The sequence below is a fragment of the Astatotilapia calliptera genome, chromosome 12, assembly GCF_900246225.1.
Source record: "Astatotilapia calliptera chromosome 12, fAstCal1.2, whole genome shotgun sequence".
In the NCBI taxonomy this organism is placed as follows: domain Eukaryota; kingdom Metazoa; phylum Chordata; class Actinopteri; order Cichliformes; family Cichlidae; genus Astatotilapia; species Astatotilapia calliptera.
The window spans coordinates 10,436,579-10,464,291 of NC_039313.1; the positions used below are offsets into that span (position 1 = coordinate 10,436,579).

At 40.7% G+C, this 27,713-nt stretch overlaps 1 protein-coding gene across 4 annotated transcripts; it reads right to left on the reverse strand.

Moving 5' to 3' along the window:
• Positions 1-140: 140 nt before the first annotated feature.
• On the reverse strand, positions 141-27,713 carry cltcl1 (clathrin, heavy chain-like 1). Of its 4 annotated transcripts, XM_026186797.1 has the most exons (33): positions 27,262-27,713; positions 19,688-19,895; positions 19,119-19,121; positions 17,825-18,093; positions 16,249-16,410; positions 15,882-15,995; positions 15,619-15,792; positions 15,220-15,417; positions 14,692-14,892; positions 14,429-14,581; positions 14,180-14,302; positions 13,540-13,677; positions 13,283-13,447; positions 12,942-13,122; positions 12,681-12,844; positions 12,469-12,594; positions 12,217-12,359; positions 10,869-11,103; positions 10,663-10,785; positions 10,412-10,557; positions 10,145-10,328; positions 9,401-9,593; positions 9,156-9,313; positions 8,858-9,022; positions 7,881-8,156; positions 7,066-7,215; positions 6,842-6,973; positions 6,612-6,722; positions 5,928-6,098; positions 5,508-5,729; positions 4,820-4,846; positions 2,213-2,288; positions 141-1,812 (listed from the first exon to the last, which is right to left on the reverse strand). In XM_026186797.1, the coding sequence occupies exons 1-33, from the start codon at positions 27,301-27,303 to the stop codon at positions 1,685-1,687; spliced, it is 5,061 nt and encodes a 1,686-aa protein (XP_026042582.1). In that variant the 5' UTR covers positions 27,304-27,713; the 3' UTR covers positions 141-1,684. The 4 variants fall into 4 exon arrangements, with proteins under 4 accessions (XP_026042582.1, XP_026042583.1, XP_026042584.1 ...); XM_026186798.1 differs by lacking the exon at positions 19,119-19,121 and having other exon boundaries at positions 27,262-27,712; XM_026186799.1 differs by lacking the exon at positions 4,820-4,846 and having other exon boundaries at positions 27,262-27,712.

Below are 27,713 nucleotides of genomic sequence, written 5' to 3' on the forward strand. Positions count from 1 at the left end.
GAAGTAAACACATTTCCACTCATGCATTTTAATTCTATCCGTCCACTTTTTTCGTAGTCTAACTCTTAATTTTTGTTTGATTCAACTGAAATGTTTCACACCCAGTGTCTCCTGATGTAAAATAACAATGCACGAACACACACAGTGTGTAAACTTTATTCCTCTTTCTGTATGCAAGAATTGTGCAGATAAAATAAGCAACTGGTGTGCAGCTCAGATTATTTGCATTTTATCTTTGACAAATCCAGTGCCGGGACCACGACGGGCCAGAGCTCTGCTTATCACATGGGGACGTTGACATGAAATAAAGTCAATAACTCATCTTTTGTTACCTTGAGCAGCCTTACCTCAAGATTTTGGCATTTATTCATCTGCTGTTTTTGCATTTTGTCATTTTCTTACAAAAATCATTATGCTTTTTAAGACTACAACAACACACTATAGACAATACATATTCCATAATACTTTGATTAGTTAGGTATTTCAATATATTTAAATTATACACTGTTTTCAGTACAATAATGACACTTGAACCAGCCGGCACCAGGACGTGAGCTAACATTCCCCTGTTTTCATCTCGAGTGTGTTGGAGCTTCGCCACACTTTTGTTTGTTTTTTTTCATTAGTTGGATCAGAAAGTTTCATCATACATAACTGGTTTTTTTTACTCAACATTAGTAATACTTCATATACTTGAGTGTAACATGAAAATTGTGCTCCTGGTTGCAGCATTATAGTTTGGCAGCACATGCACAGTCTACAATTCGCCTTTCCGTTTTCACCTGCTTTCTTTCAGCCTTTTTGCCACAACCGTTACCGAAACTCCAAAAAGTCGACTGATGAGATCAACCGCTCTGACCCAGCAAAAGGTTTGCAGCTGCAAAGGAGTGGAGATATCATTGAGTGTGTCTTGATTTTGGTGACGAAACCCCCAAAGGCTTTAGAGGCTACACGCATACTCCCACACACACATACGCACACAGAGACTGTAACCTCATAAAACAAGTGTTCTTAGTCCATAATACAGCAAACAATTTGTACCTGTTGTGAAAGGACAAATAAAACTATTGCACAGTAACTGTCTTTCTAATCAGAACATGAGACAGTTGCAAAATTAAACATGAACAAATGAGCCCGTTTTGCCGCCTCATCAGAATGTGTAAGGCTGTGACAGTGCTTTAGGAGTAAGGTACCCCTGAACTCTGCAGTAAAGTCTCTTCTTCAGTGCTAAAATTAAAAAGAAAGAAAAAAAAAAAAAAAACAGAAAAAAAAAGCTGCTCTATGGTTAATAAAGTCTACATGGAACAGCAACATGACAGAGTGGTTTGGCGCAACTAATGTTATCTTCAGTATGCTAATACCTCTAAGGAGCTGAGAGGTGACTTCATGCCGTGTAGATCAGTGATGCAGTTATAATGTCTGAGTGGAAAATACAACAGGGGGGGGGGGGTCCGACAGACTTGATGCCACCCTTCTAAAGTGGGTGTGGAAAAACTAGAGACAAAGTTTCTATTGCAGTTTCTGTGAATTCACGTGGAGCCTCACTGGGAAATGAAGGCCCAGCGAAATTTCAGGAGGCTGTACGCCACCAGTCAGCCAGTTGAAACCCAGAGCAGCAGTGTGGTTCAGGGTGGGTGGATGTGTGTAGGGAAGAGGGGTGGAGGAGAAGGACGAGTTGGCGGATCTACATGCTGAAGCCGTAAGCGGGCTGAGCGGGGTAGCCTGCGGCAGCAGCGGGAGGGTAACCGTAGCCAGGATACGCTGGCTGGGTAGCCACTGGAGAAGGAGAGGCAGTCAACATCAGCTGCTGACCTGATCACATAAACAAAAACAAACACAGACAAAATAAAATTTTCCCCCGTCTTTATAAGAAAGTACACATGACTGGACTGTTTTGTTGAACTGCTAAATTTGTTTGTTCTATATCAAACAAAATTATGGGGCTTTTTTTTTTTCCACTTAGGTTTTCTTTATGTGCTGCTCAATGAGCCTGTAATTCTTTTGGCGGTGTAAAGCTAATTACACAGCAACAGCTGCTGCTGGTTTCAGATAATAACAGAAAATGCAAGCGTGTCCACTTATTATGGGTAAACTAATCAGCTAGATTATATCATTGTAAAGTATAGCCCAAGCTTCATTTGGGGAAATCATTTACTTTATCCAGGAACAACAATGTTCATCCTTCAGTGAGCTGTTCTGCCTGTAAACCTACCGAACACCATCGGCTGAGGTTCTGTCACTTCCTCTTCAGTTTTTCTTTGGCTTTCGGCCTCCTCCAGTTTGTCCACCTGAGGGCAACAAAGAAGAGAGGACGGATTAGACATCACTCACACGCTTACTGTTGAAAGAAAGTCTGAGTTTATGGATTCTAGGTATCGTGCAGAAAGTATATAAGCTCAAGTTGGCTCAATCTGTTTTTCATATTTCATAGATTTTTGGCAAAAACTTTGCAAATTACAACATACACTCTAATACCTGAGCTTTAAAAATACACTAAGGCTTATCCCACATCAAATTAATAAACACTGACAAACACAAGCAGTTACAGAAGATATATGATCTTCATCTGTGAAAGACAAAACTACAATCACCACTCCACAGTGCAGCTACAGGTGAGAAGATGCCATGCAGGTTTGGTGAGAATTTCTAATAAAGCTTGCAGTAAAAATGTTAAATGAAAATTTAAGGGTCAGTTTACCCAAATCACATTAAATAAAACCATTTAACCTTTTATCACATCTAGTAGCATCAAATGACTTGTGACACTCCTGCTATCACCCCAATCCAACAGGTTCTGCTCTGAGCTTTAATATACCATCTTTCATTCAAATACCATCTGTGACTCAAAGCTGTTGTTTATTTTTTATATTCACCAGTAAATAATTTGCCTTTAAAAAAAAAAAAAAAAAAAAAAAGTCTTTACATGGTCTGCATCTTATGAATTCCAGATAACAATGAACAATGACAAATTTGGAAAGGTGCTAATTTTCTAAAAGCTAAGTGCTTTATGCACCAGGAAGAAAAGCAGATTAACATCAATCCAACAGAGCAGCAACAAATCCAAAATTGTATCACAACTCTACACCAGCAGGTTGATTTTATTTAATTTTGATATTTTATTTTAGTGATTTGTGTAAACTTGACCCTTTAAAAAGAAGAATTAAGGTAAGGTTTAAGGTTAAAGAAATATTTGAATACAAGGAGAGCAAAAGCTAAACAGTACGTTTCTAAATTCCAATTTTGTGCCATTAAAAAAGTGCTACAAGATTAAGTGGCAGTCACAACTTCAACGTGCACCTGATCACAGCTGCAAGCAGACCCTCCTGACTGAGTGTTTATCACTGCTGGCCTAAAAATCAAGCTAAGGGCTCGCAGGTCAAGCTCATCCTTGCCAGGCGTACAGTAATTGTGAATTGTTTGTAGCACTAATCCTAATCCCTAAGTGCAAAGGAGTAATCAGGCACTGTGCTTTAACTGTGGAGAAGGCTGAATACTGAAGGTTTATAATTGAAGCTCGGTCAGCGCAGAGTCATGTTGAGTCAGAATTAAAGAAATAAACATTTCTTAAAAAGTTGGGACAAAGGTGTAGAGAAAAGAACATGATATTTGCATATACAATGGTATCACTGGGGTAAGCTGCCTGTTTAACATGTATGTACTGAACTACTTCATGTGAGGCGGGGTTGGGATTTCTCTACCTGATTAGCTGCTCAAACTGGCTGTTAGATTCCACCCCAACCTGTTTGACCAGTACCAAAGGTTTACCTACAACAAACCTAAACTGAAAAATTAAAACTAACTGAAAAGACTTCCACAAACTGAGGAAAGGGCACTACATAACCTTTGAGGTTATTGTTTGCAGCCCTGCACTAATTTCAACAATAAAAACTAAAACAAAGTGACCTTTAGTTAGAAACATGGGGGTGCATCGAGCAAGTCTAAAGCCAAAGCAGCTTTTTCTCTGTGATTGTCTTCTTTTCTGGGCTTTCAAAAAGCCTCTGTCAGATGGAAAGATCACAGCGTTTCAAGGCTTTAAAAATGCCACTTGACACAAGATGCAGCCCCAAGAGAGAGAAAAGTTAGAGGTATCCGTTAGGCCAGGACAGGCTAATCCTGGTGCTGAAGAAGAAAAAAAAAAAAATAGTGTACAGGCCTTGGCTCCAGAGTTTTTGTTTTAGACTACATTTACCTTCTTGCACTTGACAGCTAGAAAACACTTTATAATCTACCAAACGTCCCTTTACTGCTGCATATTTACCCAAAATTAAGATGCAGACTATATACTCAATTATAATAGTCACTCTTAACTTTAACCAGTAAACATTATCCATTAAAAATTGTTATGTTTCATCTCTGTTGCATCAGATTTGCATCAATGTCACTAAGTCATTATTATTTAGGCTCTAAAATACAATTTGGAATAAGAGGAGGTTAAAAATGTTCATTTCACCTGGTCTAACTCATATACTACTGCCACATTTAGCCAGATGTTTTATTAATGTTTTCACTGAAAAGTAGTTATGTGTCTATTTATTTTTATTTCTCATGAACTTGTGTCAAATGGCTAAAAACCAAGAGAAATAAATAACTAAGATTAGGGCTCACTGGAGGGAAACCTGCTTAATCTGAACATGTACTGGCACAAGTGGAACAAAAGCCTGCACACTACTACAGTTCTCCAGGACCAGACCTAGTTAGGCCAAATTCAATCTACAGTCCATGCTAGGTTCCTACATCAGAAACCTAAGAGATAAGTTACAGGAAAAACAGACAGACAGAACACAGAAGAGAATTTTTTTAAATAAAAAGGGCCAGAGACCGTCACCTTCGCTGCAAACTCATCAACCTGGAAAAGAACCCAAAGACATGACCTCACATATCTGCAGGTAGCACTGGCAAATATACTTAAAGGTCATTATGAAGATTTACATGTTTCACTCTGGCTTGTAGTGATTTTTTTTTTTTTTTTTAAATCCATCTAGATCGTTTTGATGGTATTTGCATGGTTTTGGAAATACAAGCTGTGGTGACATCGTCGCTTGAAGGCTTGAATGTAACAGAACTAAATGACACTTTTAGTGTCTTGTGGTTCTTAAAGTGCCAAAAAAAATTTCATACGACAAACTCGACATTAACGCCTTTTCCCAGAAGTATTGACCTAGTTGCACAAAATAATTGCACAAATCTTGTTGTGAGCACTTTCATATAGGAAATTACCTTCTGCTGAGCAAACTACACCGGCTAATATAGATGGACAAACAGCACTGCAGGCCAGAGGGAAAAAAAAAAAAAATGGGCTGAACTGTCCCTTTAAATATTATTACTTAAGAAGGCCTTAGTCTCTGCCTTCTAATCTCACCATATATGTTTGACCTGTTTCTCAGAAATCACAGACATATTACATCACCAACACCACATATTCTTCTTAAAATTACACAATAGTGAAATCTATTTTAGTGGTAAAGCTGACATCAAATAAACTCCTGGTGTTGATTGTCAGCACCAACCTTCGTGAGGTACTCTCTCATGACCTGGATAAAGTACGGCATGGCAAAGTCCATTATGTTGTGCCTCCAGGCCAGCTCCAGCACCACGTCAGGGTGCAGGAGATCATAGGAGGCAAACAGGCAGGCAGCAAAGCACTCCTTCCTGCCCTCCTCTAGGAACCACTGGAGTAAAGTCTCTGCCAGCTCAGCATCCTTAGACTCCGCTGCATACAGCATGGCATCCTAGAAGAGACAAAAATGTATCTCATTCACATGGCTGAGTGAAAGATAAAATCCTTTATCTTCAAGTGTGAGAAATTAGCCAAAAGAATCATTCCTGTGAAGTAAACAAACACTGCCATCTATAGGTACATTGAGGAAATGGAACCTTTTAAAAGTCGTCTGTATTTTTAAGAGCTTTTCTATTATTTTTTTCATTACCTTGTATAGCTTGTCCTTCTTGCAAAGCTCCACGCTCTGTCTCCAGCGGTTGTTGCCCTTATACAAATAAGCAGCAATACGCCTGAACTCAATCAGTTCATGCTTTTCTAACCTCTGAGCCAACCCGATGGTGTCAAAGTTGTCATAAGCATCAATGGAGGCTCTCAATCCCTGTGGATGATACACGGATAGAAATGCATTGCATTTGAGATCCAGAGGTAACAGCGTCCTGGGCACTGCTTCCTGTACCCATTTACACCAGTATGATGTCTATCCTCAATCCATAACTGGCTCTGTGGATTTCAACATAAAGAGACTGGTGCTGGTGTGAAAAAGCAGGCGTCATCACAGCAAAACAAAATTGCTACGTCTAAAATTGGAACCGCTGCTATCAGTGGCTACGAGAGGGGCTAGAAAATCACCTGCGATTTACAGCCAGGCCATAGGTTATATCCTTATGACTTTCTTTACACAGATATTACTCTTTTTTTTTTTTTAGCTTTGTAGCATTTGATTGCCATACTTGTTTGAATGTCTAAAAAAAAAATTTGTAAATAATGCTTACAACACAGTAAATAATACAAAAGCGACAAAAAATGGCAACAAATAGGTCACATATTTGAGCTCTTTGTGTTTTACATCACGTGTTGTGATCAATATAAGTCACAGAGCAGGCTGGCAAACCTGGTAGTCTTCCTCCTCTGTAAGCAGGTTGTTAAGAGCTTCATTGACAGACTTGTTATTGTGATTCTGCACAGACCTCAAGTAAGGCTTGACCAACTTCAGCTGGTTCATCTAAGAGAGAAAAAGCAACCCATGTCACACCATATCAGCAATGGGTCTAGTTTATTTAGAAAAACACATTTTATTTAATATATGTTTTAAAAAGTGAAGCTGGCCATGCTGGTTGTTACCTTGCTAAAAAAGATGACAGCCCGGCTGTGGTCCAACCGAGGAGACAAAATGGTCAGCAGATCATTCAGTAGGAGGGGTTTGTAATCCAGATAGAAGGATAGAGACTTATAGTAGAGCTCCACGTTGGCAACCTAAAGGATAAAAGAAAAAACACAAGAAGTGATCAATTGATCATGTAAGCAGTTTGTGAAAATAATAAACATTTGAAAATAGCCGTGTTTACCTTTGCAATAATATCTTTAAAAAGCCCTTCTTTCCATGCGTCAGTCGGATGAGTCATCATAGTGATGACAGCGTTGTCATACTCCTCGTATTTATCGTAAAGGAAAACCAACTCTGCCCATAAATGAGACTGCTCTGCAGCACGAAGAACCTGGTAGACAGAAAACATTCATTACTGTCAGAGATTTGTTTGGCTGGTCTAATAGATTTGATATATTTGAAGTAAAATGTCTTGAAGCTTTGAAAGGCTGACGTCAAATAGATGATTTATTTTTTATGTAACCTACTCTTTTTGAGAGGGAGGGGGGAAACACACACACACACACACACACACACACACACACACACACACACACACACAGAGCCAAAAAAAAATAAAAATTCATATCAAAGCATAATTATTTTTTAACCATTTACCGGTATATAGATGTATTAATACACATCTTTTGAAATTAGCAAAATATTAAAATAAAATAGTATTTCATGCTTTTAACCATTTTTAAAAAAAGATATTTAAAGTTTTTAAAAGGTTATTTGAGTGCAAGATGACAAACAGTTGCATAAAGCTGGTAAATGAAAGTTTAATTGCTGCAAGTCACCAGAAATGTGTCAGTAAAGAACTAGCTGTAAAAGACAGAAAAACAAGTCAATTAATTTTCTGTCTGCCTCCTTTTTCATGGCGCTGATGAGAAGCAGAATGTTCACAGAGTAATGAATCAAAAGATTTCATGGCACACAAGCAACCTCTTTGATCCGACAAAAGAAAGAACAGTTTTGAAACGGGCAAACGCGCACACATAGTAACAGAAACACTACCTTTGGGATGTTGACTCTGGACCAGAAGAGCTCCAGGTGCTCCCTCATCTTCTGAGGTTTGAACTTTGAGTACAGGATGGCGAGCTCGGTGAACATACCCATATGGGCCCGCTCCAGACCCAAAGCAGCCTCGAGCAGAGCAATGAGTTCCTCAAAGTACCCGCGGTCCTGGTAGTAGCTGATAAGGTCCTCCAGCTCGTCAGCATGGATCACAATGTGAAGGCCGCAGATTTGTGCCAGACGAAACTCCTCGCCGTCCACGCATGCAAAACATACCTGAAAAGAAATTAATGCATGAAACTGGAGATAGCCAACGATAAACAGAGGACCACTTCTATCATTCATATCATCATATCCTGTGTTTTGCTACCTTTTCGTGTAATCCTGTAATCATCAAGAATCTGTCATTTTTTACATGAAGTGACTACATTAGAAACACTGAGGTGACCTGAATTAAAAGCTGTAACAATAACATAAAAACTGCAGCAAGAAAATCACTCAATTTCAATCTTATATCCACAGAAATAAAACAAAACTAATAATAAAATAAAAATTAAAAAAAGCTGTTAAATCAGCCCCTTAAGTAGTTTTATAAATCTTGTTTATGACAGGCTCAGACTGCTGGGTAGCCATAGTGCGTTTCTCTCCCTCACTTTCCTTTCTGTTTTTTTCCCCATGCATTTATAAGCACTATTTATATTTATATCCACTATTGCATGTCACTGACATTTTGTTTTGTCCTGTTTTTGTTTACCATCCATCTCTTTTGCTTGTAAGGAACCGTGTGATCATTGGGGCTTCTGTCTGTAATGTCACAAAAATAAAGCGCCTTGAAATGACTACTCTTGTAATTCGCCACTATATTGATTCAGTTATGCTCAATATAGAATTAAGGCATTGTTTCCCCATGTCTTTTAAATTAATCAGACAAAGCGGAGACCTGTAATTATACTAGAAAATGTTTTTGTGCCTGTTACCTCCTTCCATGTCCGTGTGCTGTTGGCTTTCCTGGCGCTGTCCACAGCTGCCTGGTACTCTCCCAGGTGGACTAATGTGGATGCAAGTCGAGCAAAGTTGGACACATTGTTATACAAAAGTTTGGCTGCTTCGTACATACCCTCCTCATAACATCTATCGCCCACCTGGAGAGGTAGAGATCAGATGATGAATATATAGATAGCAATCATTTTCTGGCAAAGAGCAAAAAGCACATTCTGCAACAGCTACACATCTCTTTAACACTACAGCTGGAACTTTTGTTGTTGTTTTTTTTACCTGCTGTATGTGAGCATTGTTGGGCCCGCTGACAAATTCTTCCAGCTCAGCCAGACGGTTAGTTTTAGCTAAAGCAAAGATCAGCTCCGTTTCCACGTAAGACTCTCTGGCTTTCTTCCGAGCCATCTGTAGAAACTTCACCAAATCCTCCCAGTTATCTAGAAACAGCAACACACTACAGATCAGCTCAGACCCAAGATTGATAAACACCATTAGCATGTTTTACCTGTAAATCAAAAACGTACTGTTCTTGCTGGCTGCGTTGACCACCTCCATGTACGCTGACGGGTCAACGGCTTTTATGTATGAATCAATGGCTTCCTTGACCAGGTCTCTGTGCAGCTGGGCTCTTGCTAACTGACTCCACACTGCAGGCTCATTACAGCGCTCCGCAAACTCATAGGCACGGTCTAAGTTCCCTATGTGCTCTATCAGTACCTAGAGGGATACAAAATAAAAAAATAAATAAACAAGAGATGGCTATATTCTATGAGCCAACATGAGATAAAACAATAGGACTAGCATTTTTAAGGCTCGTTCGTTTTCACTATTGTGCTAAATTCACAGTGATTAAGAGAAACTGATGAAACCTGCTATCATTGGCAAATGACTTTGTTAGTTTAGTTAAAGGGCTTACCCACAAGTACTTTTAATGGCCCGGATTTAGGAAAGGTAAATATCAATTCATTCATTAATCCATTGATTTTCTTAAATGTTTTTCTAACTTTGGTAGGAGGGCCCGGGAGATTATGCCAGTTCTTACAGGTCGAGAGATGAGGTATACCCTGACACATGAAATATAAACATCAAATGTCGCAACAAATTCTTTTACAAAAAGAAATGGAAATTTGTACTTAATTGAGTAAAATAAATGCACATATTAATGTACATTTTTACAGAGAAAAGGTTCTGTGATTAGTAACTTTAGCTTACTGTAACTTCGACCTCCAGCATCAGTGCAGTTTTAGCAGGATTAGGTTTGTTTTTACCTGTATGGCTGAGGTGTTCACATCAAACTTCTTGAAAATAGCAAACGCCTCTTCAAAGAGCTCGTTGCTGATAGCGATGTTTGCAATATCCGGAGCATCGTAGTTGTCTAGCCTGTTAATGTACTCCATCACACGAGTGCGATCTGCCTTGATGGCCGTCAAAATAAGCAAGTTCTGTAGGTTTCTGCAAAAAAAAAAAAAAAAAAAATGTTAGAAAAATGGTTGCACGTAAATGATCACCATGAATAAGCTGTGAGCCTGAAGTACCTGTGTTCACTGAAGACTGAATTATCAAGTACGATTTTCTCCAGAAGTTCAATCAGCTCATTGGGCAGGTCTGCAGTCATGAAGGCTTTCACTGTGACCGACACCTCCTCTGGGTCTTGGGTTTCTGACAGAGCTGTCTGCACCACCTGAGAGGAGGAAAATCGAAAATAAATGTTGAAAGAAAAAATATATATATACACAATTCATGTTTGCGTGCTTTACTTTAAAAGAAGAGGTGGAGGATCCCATACCTGGTCGATGAGCTGTCTTCTAAAAGGATTGTTTTCTTCTAACACAGTCGCCCAAAGCTCTGGATCTTTCCGCCGTACCAGATATCGAGCCTCACTCTTAAATAATGAATTCTCATTGCACACCTGACATGAACAAATAGTTTAAAATGCATTCATCATAATTATTTAAACTATGACACTAAAGCCATACAATGTGATCTACATACTTTGATGAGGTCTAGATCACACTGCCCTCTCTCATAAGCCACACAGGCCAGGTGGGGGTCTCTCTTCTCACAGTAGCGTCCAACCACGGCGCTGTCATAGAACGGGTTCTCCTTCAGGAAGCGCTCGGGTGTGTTGTTGCTGTCAATGTAGATCTTGGCCAGGGCGTTATGGGTAGCTGGCTCTTCACATCCTTCATGGATACGAGACTCCAGCCATGGCAACAGAAGTTTCAACCTGATAGCAGAAACTGTACGTTAATATAAAGCTTCATTACATAATACCTAGGAGAAGCTTTTAAAATTCATTTCATGGCAAGGACTGGTAAAAGCACACATTACATTTCTAAGATGATGCTACAATGTAGCTTTTTCCTGTGATGTAATGCACAGCCAGAAGACTAGATGGCAGCATTGTCCACTCAGCAGGCCGATTGAGTCATGTTTTAGGGTTTCTCACTTCCACCTTTGTTGATACAGACTAAATAGCTTCATTATATGAGACAAAGTTATTCTGCTGGTTGATGCTGAGGTATCGATGAAACACAATGACAACCTCAGAGAATCCACTCTAGAAATCACCTTTGGTGTTAAAATTAAAACATTAATTTCAACTTCATGTATGCATTAAACTAACAAGAATGCACTGAGCAAACACAAAGATAAATGTCTGTATATTTACATTCATGTATTCCACTCCTGTTTGTGAATGCTTAAGGATTTATAGGCATCAGCTAAGGAGATCATGATTCTTTACTATTGATCGCCTCAAGGTTTATTGGAAAAGAAACAATTTTCAAGTTAGTATTTGTTCTTTTCCTTCAATGACTTGAGGGGAAAACACACATAACTAAGTGGTTCAGCAGAACCGCAAACATGGCTTGCACTCTGATCTATCATTTAAACTCATTCCTACAGAAGTTAGATTTAACAGCTTTTATGTACCAGCATGATAGAATAGAATAGAATAGAATAGAATAGAATTCAACTTTATTGTCATTGCACATGCACAGGTACAGGGCAACGAAATGCAGTTTGCATCCATCCAGAAGTGCTTTAGTGATATAGATATATTACAATATATATTAGCAATAATATAGATATGTGAGTATATTACATAAATGGGTCTATTATGGTATGTTATAATGTACACGGTATGAAGTATGTTGTGAATATTCTATAACTATAAGTATGTACAGGCTGTAGTGAGTACAAGCTATGTAAAGGATATGAACAGGATATAAATATGAAAAACTATACAGAATATGAAGATACCTGCGCATTAAAGGCCAGGTCATTTCAGAAGCTGCTATAAGAGATGACAGGAAATCGTTTTACCCTTTAGTCTTACCTGTTCCTTTTCTCTACCTCGTCCACCAGCTCATCAGTGGAAAACTGCCCTCTGACCACCATGATCAGGTTCTTAATAACATCCTCAGAACAATCCACATCCAATAAACCTCCAATCACCACTGGTAAACGACTGGGGTTGACCTGAAAGTAAGTGGGTAGGATTCAAAATAGAGAAGCATCATGCAGCTCGATAACGATAACTAGATAATAATCAGATTATGTATAAAGTCACCCAAACTGTAGATCTTACCTTCTGTACATAGATTTCAATGTATTTCTGCAGACTGTTGCGGTAAAGGTAGAGAACTAGGTCGTGGACAAAGTCAAAGCGATCACAAACAATGATAAGAGGAAGCTGGTCCGTTAGCTTTGCTTCCTAGAAGCAGAAGAAACATGAGGTTTATTATGAATTAACTCTGGAAGATGCTAATATCAGAAAAATATGCTAGGGGATCTTTATACCTTGAGAAAGTTTTTAACCCTGTCTGGGTCGTAACAGTTGCTTTCTCTACAGATTCTCTCCACTTCTTTGATCTGGCCGGTCTTACAGGCAGCCTGGATGTATTTAAAGTGAACATCGGGCTCTTGGCTGAAATTCACAATCGACCCAAGGAAGTAAAACAAGCCTTGTAGAGATATGAGAGGGGAGAAACAACACGGTGGTTAAGTTAATCTAGTGTGAATTCAAACCTGCAGAAAATGAGGAAAAACCACTCCACCTACCTTCATAGCTCTTGAAGGATTCAAAAAGCTCCACTAACGCTTGAGTTCCCAGTTGTTCGTGATATTTAGATGCTACCTGGACACACAGCTGCAGGTTCTGCCTGATATTAGCCGACAGCATGGCCCTTAAACACTCTAAAGAGTCTTCAACTGACAAGGAGCCAAAAAAGTTCACCAGCCACTAAAAAGAAAAAAGAAAAAACGGGGAGAAAGTAAAGCAACATGTTGAGCACGGAGGAAAAAGGAGTCATTTCAGGAAGCATTTTCACACATTAAAGAGTAAAATGAAGCCGCTCCCAAGAGAGCAGTATACAGGCATCATTGCCCTTCTACAGGCATACCTCAGGGTTGAGCAGATGTGTGTGAACCACGGCTCGTTTGATATCGTACAGGTCAGTGTAGTGTTCAAGAGCTCTCTGTAGTAGTCCTGCCTTCTCACACAGCTGAGCAACATGGGCACGGTCATAGTGCGTGAACATCTGGTTCCCAAGGATTGCATCTGCTACCTAAAACAGCGCATACGCACACATGAGCAAACACATTGTATTTAACATTAGTAAAGAAAAGGTTGCAGGAGAGTCTGAACATTAACATTCACCTGGGGGGCGTGTATTAGGTTCATCTCAAGCAGACGTGTCTGCAAGTGACCTTCTGCTGGGCGGTTGTTCTTTAAAGCATCCAATAGGAAAGAGGTGCACTGCTGGATCAGACTACCCTCCATAAACACATCAACAATCTACCAAAGAGCATGAGAGAAAAGAGCAGTCAAAACACAAATAGCTAGACAAAGTTCTCTTTTTTTTTAAAATTTTATTTCAGACCATCTGTGAACAATGATTTGAGTTAGCATGCAAAGGCTTGAGTTGCACACTATTAAACACCACAGGCCCGGCAGCCAGATGTTTCTGTTTTGCAGATGTCCTTAAACATGAAACGCTCACATCCGAAAAGCAAAGGTCGCCTTAACACCATCACTTTTCATAAAGTCATCATCTTCCCTGTTTGAGATTAGGACAGAGCGGAGTGATGATGTGGCTTTAAAGGGAGGAGAGGGTGACTGACTCAGTGAATTCCTGGCATTGCTGCCACATCTGGAATAACACATATGTAGGCTCCCACACTGGGCACTTTGTGCGTTAGCGTGCATGTATAAGGCTAAACAGGCACATGCATTTTAAAGGGAGCACACGAGCAGGATGTCTCCAGTGAGAGAGGCGTTCACGTTTGTGCGGGTTTACCTGGTTGATGTTGGCCAGCGGTTCCTCATCCTGGACCAGCATCTGAGCAAACTGCAGACCCTGGTCTGGATTCACACGCATCACATTCCGCAGCAGAAACACCCAGTCTGGGGTATATCCCACCTACGCGAACGCAGAAGGATAAAAATGCACTTTCAAGCATCAATGCAATACTATAAACATACTGCATGCCTGCCATTTGTGCAATGCTCAAAATTTAAATGGAAACACAATAAGCCTTCCGATTACCTTTTTAGCATACAACACTATCTTCTGGAATTGGCCAGTCTCTGCAAAGCACTGAATGACCTTGTTGGGGACATTTGCTCTGAGGTACACACTAAGAGCGAGAGTGGGGTCAGAGGCCTTCACCAGGTCTCCCAGCTCCTCTGAGCACTCCAGCTACAACACAAGAGGAGGAAAGCTACTTCACTTACACTGGTCACTGTAAAATAAATAAAATAAATGTATATCTACAAATCTGCCTCATTTCTTTAATCCTCCAGTTATACCTTGTCCTCTTTCAGCCATTTCTCCAGTAGTTGCTTGCGGCCCTGTTGCAAGACAGGCCTGCACAGCTCCAGAGACTCAAACTTGTTGAGCTGGCCCTGGTCCAGAAGAATACCAAAGTACTGCAGCAGTGGAGAGGCTTGACCCGGCTGGGCCGGGACGCTCTGAAACTTGCGGATGGTTTCTGCTGTTCGCAGGATACCCTGAGGCAAGGAAAGACATCAAAGAATGAAGGAATTATTAGTCGTAGAGTAAAAAACAAAACAAAAGCAGATTCCATGAAATGTTTTGAAGGAGAACTTCATGTTTATTGCAGTGTTTTCACATTAACATACACGGGATTCTTTTTGGGTTTCGTTTTTCAGTGCTGAATCACAGTGTGTGTAACTGTCATAGTTTTAAGCACCAACAGAAAAATATTTGACAATTTGATTCTGTGCAAATGCAAGACTCCTTGTGCAGTTCTCACCCACACCTGGTTCATATTAGCATAGGCAAGAATGACAAAATGGCAGCAGAGACAGGCGTACCTTGGGTGCTGATGCAGCAACCTTCGCAGCCTCTGAGTAACTTCCCTGGGCAAACAGAGTGTTGAACTTCCTAGCAAAAAGCTCCTCTGCCCCAGCAAGGTTTGACCTGACAGCTATCCTCAGGGCGAGATCAGGGTTCTGCAGCACGTTGGTGGCATAGTTTACAATATTCTCCTCTTCCACACATACTGACAAAACCTATAATAAAAAAGGAACAGATAATAATTAAGAACTGCACAGTAAAAATAACTAAACTTAAGAAATGTGTCCAGTTAACAGTCCAGTTTCTTAAGAATGTCTGCCAGGCATAGCTTGCCAAAACATTACAGTCATTACAGTCAATAAACATTTCACTTGGGAATTTGTTCTGCACACACTCACTGCCCGTTTGCTTCTCACCTGTCCCTTCTTATTGACACCAATGATTCCCGAAGTGGCTTCGTGAGGAGCGGTTACAAAGATGGTCTCAGCACTGATTCGGTTCATGTAAATACACACTCCAGACTCCAGGTCGTACAGGTGAATGTAACCATACTTTGTGATCAAGTATATTACGCCATGCTTACTACCAATCTGAGGAGAATAATTAGAAAGAGAAACATTCAGGAGTGACCCATAATGTGGTGAGCAGAGTACAGTAGAAGCAGCCTCATTTTCTTTACCTGCATAGCAACAGGAAAGTCTGTCTGGGCCTCTGGTGGGAAAAACACATCCACAGCTTTCTTAGCAAATGGCTGGTTTCCTGCAGCTGGCTGACCAACTTCGATGATGTGTAACTGGTAGAAGTAAACCAAGACAACAGTACAGCAAATGAGACCAAAAAGAACATCACAGTTGAGGATTTGTACATTAAATAAACTTTCCTGATGCTACCATATAGGAACTTCAATTTTAACCAAAAGGCATGACGCATAAAAGTTATTTCATAGGATTCTAACATAAACATTACTCTTTCAAGGCACTTCAAAGCAGTTTGCTCAGCAGCTAAAAACACAGATAGCATCATGGGTACATTCGAATGGCCTTCACCTTTCCCCCAGCCTGTGAGCGCACAGCAAAACAGAAGAGAGTGGAAGGTTTGGCATTTCCCTCCACTTTGAACTCCCCGAAGGCAGCAGCGTGGCCCTCGATGGGCTGGGACACTTTCCTGTCAACGGAGTACAGCTGCATTGCTCCGACCACACGGTTTTGCTGGAGGACAAGGAAAAAGGAAAAAAAAGGGTGGGGGAAAAAAATTGATATGTTCAAGTCATTAAGGATCAAAGATACAGGTTTAAAATTCAGGCAGTGTGTTTGTATGTGTATGAACAAATGGTAGGTATTATCTGTGCATTTGGTTAGATGTGGGAAAACAAACTGTTTGCTTATTTGATTTACATATACATATAAAACAAGTTCACTTTGAAATATGTATGCATGTTGTCATACTTTGACATAGTCCTCTAGATCCAGACTCCTTTAGAAAAACAGAAAAAGAGTGGTGTATTGATTTTCTTATTGAGATTCAGCAAGTCAGCAAAAAAAGACATCTGTCCATCCATTTTTCTTTCACCTATTGAGGGGCAGGTCACAGGGTGCAGCAACCTAAGCAGAGAAGCCCAGACCTCCCTCTCCCCAACCGCCTCCTCCATCTCATTGAGGCGAGCAAAGAGATGTCATCTTTGCAGCGTGTCCTACTCTTTGATCTCCTCCCACTATGACATGTCCAGAACACCTTGCCCAACAGAGGACAGAAAATATCCTAGTCTGATACCAGAACCACCTCAGCTTGATCCTTCAGACAAAACGTATTTCTTGTATTCTTCAGTTATTACCAAAAGCTTGTGACCATAGCTGAGGGTAGGGATGATCAACTGGTAAATGCTTCACTTTTACATTCAGCTCTGTTTACCACAACAGACCGGAATAGCATCCTCATCACCAATCCATCTGTCAGTCTCCTGCTCCCCTCACTTGTGAATAAGACTCAGAGATACATAGACTCCTTCACTTGGGACAGCAACTCTGACCTGGAATAGGCACTCTACCCTTTTCCAGCTGCAAACCATGACCGACTCTTTGTGTAAGAGAAGGATAAAATGCTGCGAGGCTGGTTACAGCAGAAATTTCTGGGAAGCTTAATTGTTAGAATTTCATGCCACTGTTCTCAGAATCTGTCTTTTATGTGTTCCTGGACTAAATTGTTTTTTCTTTTTAATGACATTATACACCCTTATTGGCATAATACAATGGCATAACCGCTTGATCTCTTTATCCTCCCCTTCAGTGAGCAAACAAATATGGGAAGTGATGAAGTTCCAAGTTTATTGGTTCCTGTAGAAAGTAGATGATCCAGTCATTGGTTAGGAATGCAGATTTTTTTTTTTTTAAAGCTAATTCACTGTCGCACAATAGCTAAAGGTTTCAAAATTTAGTGTGGTAAAAACAATTCTTTTGCTTTCCAGTGTGTACCTGCTCACAGCCAAAACCTTCCAGCCCAGTGAAAAAGTTGACCTCAGATAAAGTGTTCTTTGTGTGATCTTTTGTCCAATAAGGCTATAAACAGGGATCGGAGAGATAAATATTCCTTTCACAGAAAATGTTTATATCATCTGTGCTTTCATACCTGTGCAGAAATCCCTATCAGCAGTAACCACTTCTGTTGTTCGTCAGTTCTGTAGTTAATGATCTGACATCCGGCCAGACTGGCGTGCCGATCGAATACTTTAGTCGGTTGGGAATCCCCCTCCATGCTCCAGTGATAGACGGCAGTATCTGTCACCAAAGCCACGGTGTTTACAGAGATCCACTTCCAGAACATGACCTCCTCTGACATGGTGTGAGCCTTCATCTTACTCTTCATCTCAATGTTGAAGATCTGCAGCGTCTTGGCAGCTGAGGGTCGGTAAAGAAACAGAGACGTGAGACGAAACAGGCAAGAAAGAAGTCGTCAAATAACTCCAAACAACAAATTAAATAGCTGTTCTGAGTAACACACAGACCGGCAGATGAACATGTCTGCCTCGAAATAGTTAGAAAATAAATAGAGCTACTTTTAATTGGAACTATTTATTCATTGAGGAAACGTTTTAATAGCTTGTTCTTTTGATTATTTCGAGTGGCGAAGACCTAGTTTCAGCCAAGACTTGATGATTTTCTTTAATGTAACTACTGTTCCGTGCTGTGAGCACCAGTGTAATGGGGAACCGAGGGAGATTTCTGACACGAGTGTTCAAAACTCGTGTCAGAAATAAAGAGCAAATAAAAATTATATCTGAACTGCTCGATATTGTTCGGAAGCCAGGGAAGCACCACTCTTTACTGAGTGACCTGACCCGCAGCTACAGAAAGCAGACGGCAGCTTTTGAAAATGTCACAATTGACTAAACACAGATACAACCTCCATTTACCCAAAATACTTAATGAAAAACAAACAGGTGATGTAATGCATGACTCATGTAAATACTAGAGCTGCTGTACAAACTTGCAAACACAGAGCCTTTACGATACATAAATGGCATCCCTTATGTGCAGGAAGGAAAGATCTGAACATTGATTACGGCTGCTGGCACACGCTCACAGAGGCGAGCAAAGGTGCACAAAGAGTGCCCCGACTCCTCTCACTGTATAACATCTGATGATGCATACCACACATACACATCTACCAGCATACAAGTCATGCTAACACATGTGCAATTCTCATAAAAGTAGGGCATTTGCCAGAAGATTAGGCTGGAGTGTGGGTGTGCGTGTGATATTGAGGTGCCTTTCTTGTAGCCATCTGTGTTTTGATTGATCAGTGGTCGAAATAGATGTGCATAGTTAAAAGGGATACAGGGGATAGCTTTTATGAGAGAGACATGGCCAGTGTATCATCACAACAGCGTGCCAGACGGGTAGACAGACAGAAAGCAACTCACCGTCTGAGAAATGACAGAAAGCAAAGGAGAAAAAGCAAAGTGTCAATCAGGTAAGAATGAGAAGACAAAGATAGACCATAAGGAAAGGGGCAAACAGGGAATACTGTGCTTAGAAGGAGGAGGGAGGGAGGAAGGGGGAGGAGGGAGAGAGAGAAGCATTATAAGCAAATCATCCTGATCAGCGCTTGTGTTTGTGCTCTAAGGGTTAGTTTCAGTGACAGGCGATCAATTTTCACAACCAATTTACTACACTGGGTAATAGATGTGAGTGCACTCGGCATATTTACAACATTGACAGGCATTAATCTTTGCTGCGACTTTCCCACAGCATTTCTAGTAAACGGCTAAATCTGTTAAAACTAGAAGCAAATAAACAGTGCAGAGGCCATGCAGACTTCATTCTGGGACTTTAAACAATAATAAAATACTTTGCGCTTAATATAGGGCCACCAGTAATAAAAGCCAACAGACTTTTTCTTTTGCCTCAGAACAATACAGTATTTCTCATCTATTGGCCACTGCTGCCTAAATGTGTTGTGTCATTTCTATATGCGTCGTCATCATCATACCTTTGAGGGCGATGACTTTGCTGGCGGGGTTCATGATGGCACTGTCGGCAGAAATCGGTCTCCTGATTGGGTTGGTGGGATCCGACATGTCCACAATCACCACCTGGTTCTGCTCGCCCACCTTCTCACGAATGCAGATGAACTTGTCCGACTCCATCGTCAGATAGCTGAACCCAATGTTGGCTGGGTTTACGCCCAGGTTCTGCAGCTAAAAAACAGTTTTGAGGAAATAAAAGTGAGAACCTTTAGCTTAATTATGTTACCCCATTTTACAGTGGTGGAGTATCATATAACGGTCAGTAAGCTAGTCAGTAGCTGGAAACAGATACAAGTACATTTCCAAGAAATGGCTAAACAGTTTATAAAAATGACAACACAGATGCAATCACATTTAAAGAAAGAGTATGACCACAGACATGTCTTCACATATACACAAAAACAAAAAGGGTAGGAGCTAATGATATATCAGAAGTATACCAGATGACAGAGCTGTAGCTAGTAGTATATATGTGTTTGTTTGCTACCCATTTCATCTAGATGAGCAGGAACCTGTACCCTGAAAACCCCCCAACACTTTTTAGTAAGCACTGTTAGTTAACTGGAAATTGTAGTTTAAAGTACTTTGAGTGGTCAGTACGACTAGAAAAGGCCTACATAAATGCAAATACACTGTAGTACATTAATTATTATAGACTGTATCATAGATAAGAGAAAATTGCATTCAGCTGGCAGACACATTTTGTATGTATATTTAGTATACATAGTATACACAGTATAGTACATTTTGTAATAAAAGTACTTAAAAATTAATTATTGGTCAGTGAGCCCATCCTCATTCACAGGCGAACAGCTGCAGCCAGTTTGTGAGAGATATGCATAAGGTGACACATAAAGCTATAAAACAGAACTGCATTTCATTCTCTTTATTTTAATTTTTACACAGCATCCCGACTTTTACAGAATTGGGGCTGTGAAAGCAAAACTCAGCCACAAGCACAATATTCCTGCTTTAATACTATGCTTTTGTTGCAACAACTTCAAATGTGGTGAGAAAATATATGTGGGAGCAGCTGCCATTTGCTTTTTAGGGGAAGAGAAAGTAGTGAGCGATGGATCATAACATGGACTTGATTAAAATAGCAGCAGGTCTGCTCAAGTTTTCCAGGGATACTCTTAAAGGTCGTTTTCCCATACAGGAGGTCTGGTCGGTGGTACATGGAGCCAGGGGACAAGCGTGGGCACGCAGCTGGATGTTAACTAAACAGAGCTTTATTTTACACAAGCTGACAATAATTTCCAGAATTTCCTATGATATAAATAGTAATGCTGTCATTGTACTTATCATTACATCTCTAATACTTAATTTTATTAAAGCTCGACTGGACCTTGACAGTGTATTTAATCATCATTTTAAGCAGCTAGCTGTAAATAAAGTTTAATTACCACTAAAAAAAAAAAAAAAAAAACTAAAAAAAATAACAACAACAAGAGATTCACTAAAACCAAGAACACATTAGAAAATTTTAATAAAGCAAACCTAATGAGAACAAGTCAACACAACATCACACATTTGCCTCAAAACTAACAAACATGAAAAAGTCCAGTTTGGTTGAATAGAGGAATTACTGCACACATTGTCAAACTAACTGAACTGAGAGGACAGACAGAAACATGCACTCTCCCTCTGATGACTGAACTGACTGCATTATGCAGTCTGAGGCAAGCGGAAAGGAATCCTTCTGCTCATCACAAGGACTGTACTATCTCGCAGTTGGCTGATAGAGCAGGAAAACAAATCATGACCGCTGAGCCATTTAAATCATGTCATCTCCAAAACAGGAAGGATGCAGCAGTGTTCAGCCTGGGGTGATCAGAGGGGCTGCTTCCAAAGAAAAATTGAATTATCCTTAATTAATTATATCCAAAATATTTTTAGATTTTCACTTATACCAGGTGCTAGCTTTAGCATAGGCTACGCTTATCAGTATTTTCATGTGTACAGTGGTTAGTCACTTTTTTTGGGGGGGGGGGGACATGTAGTTATTACCAAACACAGTTGTTAGTTTTTTGCAGTTTTTTGGCTTCTTTTTAGATTTTGTTGTTGTTTTCGAGACCTACAGTCCTGTGACCAATCAAAAGACAGAACTGATGCAGACCACGAAATTCAGTTTCTTCCCTTAAAATGCTCTGCCAGGCCTTTACAGCAGCCACCTTCAGTTGCTTCTTCTTTGAGGATCTTTCTACCTTCAGTTTTGTATTTAACAACTGAAAATCTGCTCTGCTGGGTTGAGATCGAGTGACTCACTTGGTCACTGAAGAAGAATTTCATATTTCTTTGCCTTGAGGAACTCTTGGGTTGCTTTTGCAATATGCTTCAGGTCATTATCCATCTGCACCATGAAGTATCATCCAATCTGTTTTGCTGCATTTGAATGAATGTGAGCAGAGAGTATATCCCTATACAATTCACAATTCCTCCTGCTGTTTCTATCAGCAGTCACATCATCTAGTAACCCAGTTCCACTGCTAACCATACATGCCCATGCCATAACAATGCCTCCATCCTCGTGTTTGATAGAAACTGAGGTATGACTCCTCATTCTCCACACTTTTCTCTTCCCACTATTCTGGTACAAGTTCATCTTGGTTTCATTTTCATGTTCACAAGCGTAACCAGTGTTTTGCACCTTTTTGTAAACCCTGTATTTCCATTCATGAAGACATGTTTTGATTGTAAATCTTAACAATGGTACCTCCATCAGCTTGAGAGTGCTCATGACTTGGTTAGATGCTGTGAAATTCTTGAGCTGGTCAGTGCGTTCATTCTTTTTAAGAATGTACCAGATTGTAAAACTTCAGGACAAATCAACAATGTCCAATCGTAAAATTTTGTGCAGCAAATCGTGTTGCCACACTCGAATTTGCATAAAGCAGGCAGCCTCACTTCATCCAAGGCCAGGGGCCGTAACAGTTTCTGATAGGCTTATTTTGGTTTTAGCAACATCTCTTTGGACTTCATATTAAGAGTTCCAGTGAAAAGCAACTACATGAAAGTTCAACATTTGTCTGCCTAATTTGTCATCTAATAATGAGGAAACTGACCTCACTTAATCAGGCACAAATTGAGCCTCTGAAAACTGGGCACCATGTATGAAAATGGCTGTAATTCTTAAACAGTTAATGCAACGCAAACCACAGCCAGATACATTCTGTTTGGGACAGCCAATCATAAGAAAGCTGCTTTAAAAGTAGAGAAACAGAGTTAAAGCAGCTTGTTTCATGCAAAGGATCACCTTTGGGGTTGTGCCAATGTCCAAGGAAAGTCCAAGAATAAAAATATGGAGCTGCAAATTAACATAATTCCCCTTTCACAACATTACAGAATCAACTTTAACTGAAGCATGTTTGCAGTTTATAATAAAGAGACAAATATTTCATTAAAGATCAATATTCAAGTGCTGCTTAACCGTGGAACAAGTTCTTTAAGCCAGAGAATTAATTAATTAATTATGCAGTTGGCATTTTTTAATGTTTATTGTCCCAATGATTAAATAATAAAGGATGAGAATAATAATATTTTCATTGTTTAAGGCATCTTGTAAAGGCCACAGAAAAGCCCTGGGGGAGGAATGGAGCCATATGCTGCATCTCTTCAAGACTGCCAAAACTATCTCTGGAAGCAGAGGGAAGGGAAGTTACAATAAAGATAATGGAGGAAAAGATAAGGTTGGGAGTGAAAGGAGGAGCTCAAGACACTGACCAATATCCTGTTGGCAACGAAGAGAGGGAGCAAACCATTGTAAATAAGAGAAGTCAGAGTGATGTATGTGCCTCCTGCGAGAAATGAAGAACAATGGCCAAGAGGTAGCAAGGTATGTTGATTCTAGTTCCAGTAACACAGGCCTCTGGCATTTTACAGTACGATTCAGGGTGGAGAGACCGGCTCGCTGTAAGAACACTCCCCCCCAGCTGATTCTTAGTCGAATATGCCAGACTAAAAACCCACTTCAGCTTCATCTTACTGTCTCCAGTGATCCATTTAAATACTAACCAGTGATACACTGCAGACTCCTCTAAGCAATCTTCGCTGCACACATGAGACAATAAAAACAACGTATTAATACGTTAATACCGCAGTAACAAAAGGCAGGAGATCTTAACTGATGAAGCAGCATTGACGGTATTTGGTGAGTCATAGGATGGGTGGACATCTTGCTGAGGCACTGACACGTTGAATCAGCAGCTGATGGTTTTGGGCTCATGACGAGATTACACAAGCACTTTTTTTTTAATAAATCGAAGAATGTGGGGGGGGGGGGGGGGGGGAGTGGAACTTGCTCGCAAAGCGCGTAGCCTTTATTTTAGGAAATCAGAGTTTGTTTTTTGTCTTGGTCTCTCCATCTTTCTCTCCTCTTGTCCCCTCCCCCAAAACCAGTCGCACCCTTCTTAACCCATGGTCTACCAGAGGGTTTCTTCCTGTTATCAGGGAGGTCTTCCTTCCTGCAGTCGCAAAGTGCTTGCTCATGTGGGATCATCAGATTGTTGGGATTTTCTCTCAATTTAGTTGGATCTTTACCTTGAAGTATAAAGTGCCTTGAGTAAAGTGTTAGTGTGAATAGTGCCTATATAAATAAACCTAAAGTATATAGCTATGGCGATCATGAACACCTTAAAGTAGCAATGGATTCTATTAATATTCGAACTTCCAAGTCAGAATAAACACACAGATATTTATCTCTGATTCTAGTGTGGATTGTAGAACAATCCGCACTTGTAGTTAATCCAAATTTCAAAGTTCATGACCCATTTGAAATTACAGAAAGACACAATGTGAGTGTTGTATGTGTTGGATGACTGCTCTTTCAATGCATTCATGATCGAATTCCGGTGACTGAACACAGGCGCTCAGCCTTGTCCCTGCCAGCCACTGCTGCGGTCACAGATGTGTCCTGTTAGACTCGCTTAGACTGTTCTGTCATCCTGCTTCCTATCCTGATGCAATTTGCCAGGCTTAAACGGGGGCCTGCTTACCTCAGTTATCTATCAAACACATCCAGTGGTTTGACGTGGTGGCGTCATTTCATTAGTACAAATACAGCAGGTTCACTTCTCCCGACTCAGCTAGACAGGACAATTTTCAGGCACTTCAGAGCTGCGGGAAATCTTTGCACTTACACAAGCTGCTACAGTACGTAGGCTGCTGCACCGACAGCCAGCACAAAAGCTGTAAATGACTCTCGCCTTCATAATTCACCAGACCATTCTCAGTCCCTCATCTTTGTCTCCATCATAATCCACAGAACCCAACTCTGATCCACCAATTACTGCATTGATTTAAGGACAGATTCTGCCATGCTCATGCACAGTATGGTTCTAGAATCATAAAGCAAAGTAAAGAGAATTTACCCCACAGCTTAGTGACAGTGTGAGGTTAGGCAGGTAATCCATAGCTGGCTTTAACACTACAGAAACCCCAGTCCTTCATCTTATATGTCTGCACTAAACAGAGGAACATTAAAGCGATTTTTTTAATGCTCATTTATCTCAACATTAATCTGGTTGAAGGTTTGAACAGTAGGTGGGTGGAGCTGCACATTCACAGACCTCTTCTGAAACTTGTGCCATGTTATCAGCATTTAAATAGTATATGCATGACAGAAGATGAGAAAAAGCATAATCAGGCCCATTTAAACAACAGTTTTAATAGTCAGGATATTATGGCATTTGCTGTACTCTGTATATTATGCAAGTGCTAGCTCAACAAGCTGGTACCTCATCACAAATCTAAATCCATGTTACACTTGTGAACCTCGGCCCAGACTGCAGACACTGAGCTGTAAATACCAGGCCAAGGAAAGGAAAAAAAAAAAAAAAAAAAAAAGCTAAACAACTTGAGGCCCAAAGTCCTGGGTTTGCAAATTCCAAGCATTTTTCACTCTGCTGGAGCCACCTAGACTCACAGGAAGATACGACTGTAGCAGAGCTGGGATTTCACGGTAGAGGTGAAACATAAAGCTGCGGGCTGCTTATTGCCGTCTCAAGGCCTGATTTTCTTAAGACATGTATAAAGGGAAAGGTCTGTGCTGTTGTGAGCAATCTGGACTAATAACCAGACATTGCCAGGTACTGCACTGTGCTCCATCAGTGAGCAGCAGTGTACCGCTCCTGTCAGTGAGGAGAGGAGCCTGCTAGGCTGCAGGCTCTTTTGGCTGGCAGTTTTTTAGTGGATAAAGGATCTTTGGCTGAGAAAGTGGGGCTACTGGCCAGAGGAAGGGAGCAGAGGGAGAGAGAAGGGGGGTTGGGACTCTGAGCTTTTATTTTTTTCTAGTGAAAGGCCATTTCACTGCCTGCTGTTACCATAACAACAGACTACAGACCAGGGGAGGTGGAGGGGTGCATCACAAAGTTTCTCTTCTGTCTGCAAGACACCAAGCACTGGGGCTGCTACGGGACAGCGATTAAAAATCCATAGCAGTGGAAAAAAAGGGGGCCATAGTGCAAATTGTTCCCCCACAGACGACTAAATCACTGGCTGCTTGTTTTCTTTTCTTGTCACAGATTGTAAAAGGGCATTTGTGTTGTGTGTGTGCACCCGCGTGCGTTTTCTCCACCAGGAGTCTGAGGGGCTTGAGTTCCTCTGATATATTGATGCAAATTGCTTTGAAGCTGTGCAGATGCTCCCTAAGACAAAACCAATACAATAAAATAAATAATCACCATGAGTTTGGAGACACATTAAATCAATATGATATTGACGCTGCATTATGGAACTAGATGTCATATTGCGTTTTGGTCATGGCAAGATATCAATCGAATGATGCGTTTCTGGTCTTACGGGCTTCATTACAACTGATTGAGCAGCCAGTTTCCAGAACTTATTCAACTGCCGAGTGAATCCAAACATAACCGCTTTTTACATCCCCCTGTACACCTACATCCAACGATCAAGATCTAAATAAAGCGCACAGTTTCATGTTGTTACTTGAAACACATTACGGTGATTTTTATCAGTTACGCCCAGCTGTGTGCAAAAGCTGGGCATTTTGAGAGACGCTGGTTGGGATTTTTGCTCCTGAAACTGGGAGTATTTGGCTGCAGGACATGACAACAGCGTGGCAGCAACAAAGATTGAGAACAAGTGCCATTCATTTCTCAGATACAACGTAGCGCGAACAGCTGAGCTCAGTTGTCACAAAGTGTCAAAACACCGCAGTGAAAATGACAGCGTCGTTTATAACTTAAACGGGAAAAACTGCGGCGTATCCCCCAATACACATACACACACACACACACACACACACACACACACACACACACACACACACACACACACACACACGTACCGGTCCGCATTGGGGCTGTGTACGATCTGACTGTTCAATTTTTACAAGTCATCATCTGCCCGGCAGGAGAGAACTAGGCCTGTAGCTATATTGAGCACCACCCCGCAGCCCTTTTTCAGATTCCATTTAAATGCGACATGTGCTGTGTGCGTGCGGACCCACAAGGGCGAGGAGTGGCGCAAAAAGAAAGGAGCTGGGATTAAATTTAGGGCTTTCTGTATGTCTGCTTACCTGCAGATGCTCCTGAAATCGTATCGGCAGTATCTGAGCCATTTCTGGAGGGTTTCTCTGCCTGAAGAGTCCGCGAGGAAGGAAAGGGGAAGGGGACAACAAGAGGATAAAGGTGGTGTTCTTCTTTGTGTGCCCTAAATGCCCAAAAAGTCAAACTGATGGGCAGTAGTAGGTAGTCTGGGTGGCTTGCGTTGGTATCACACGAATCCACTGACTGCTCCCATTCAGTAGCCTCCCTTACACCAGTCCTGAATCAAAAACTCCGCACCTCCGCTAAGAAAACTAGTCCACTTCAACTACTACTGAGCCAAACCATCTCCTCCCTGAGCCTTGTAAGGATATGGGCAGTCTTAAAAGCCCGTGCTTACTTATTGAAACGGATAACTTCACATGTGACGCCCTACCCTTGGATTTTTTTTATTATTATTATTGTTTTCTCTGAGCTGTCAATG

Coding starts and splice junctions, on each gene's coding strand:
- cltcl1 (XM_026186797.1), bottom strand. CDS start 27,303: ATGGCTCAGATACTGCCGATACGATTTCAGGAGCATCTGCAG. Junction 10,558..10,662: donor GAAGACAGCTCATCGACCAG/GTATGGGATCCT, acceptor TCCTCCTCTCAG/GTGGTGCAGACAGCTCTGTC. Junction 5,730..5,927: donor AGAAGGACAAGCTATACAAG/GTAATGAAAAAA, acceptor TGTCTCTTCTAG/GATGCCATGCTGTATGCAGC.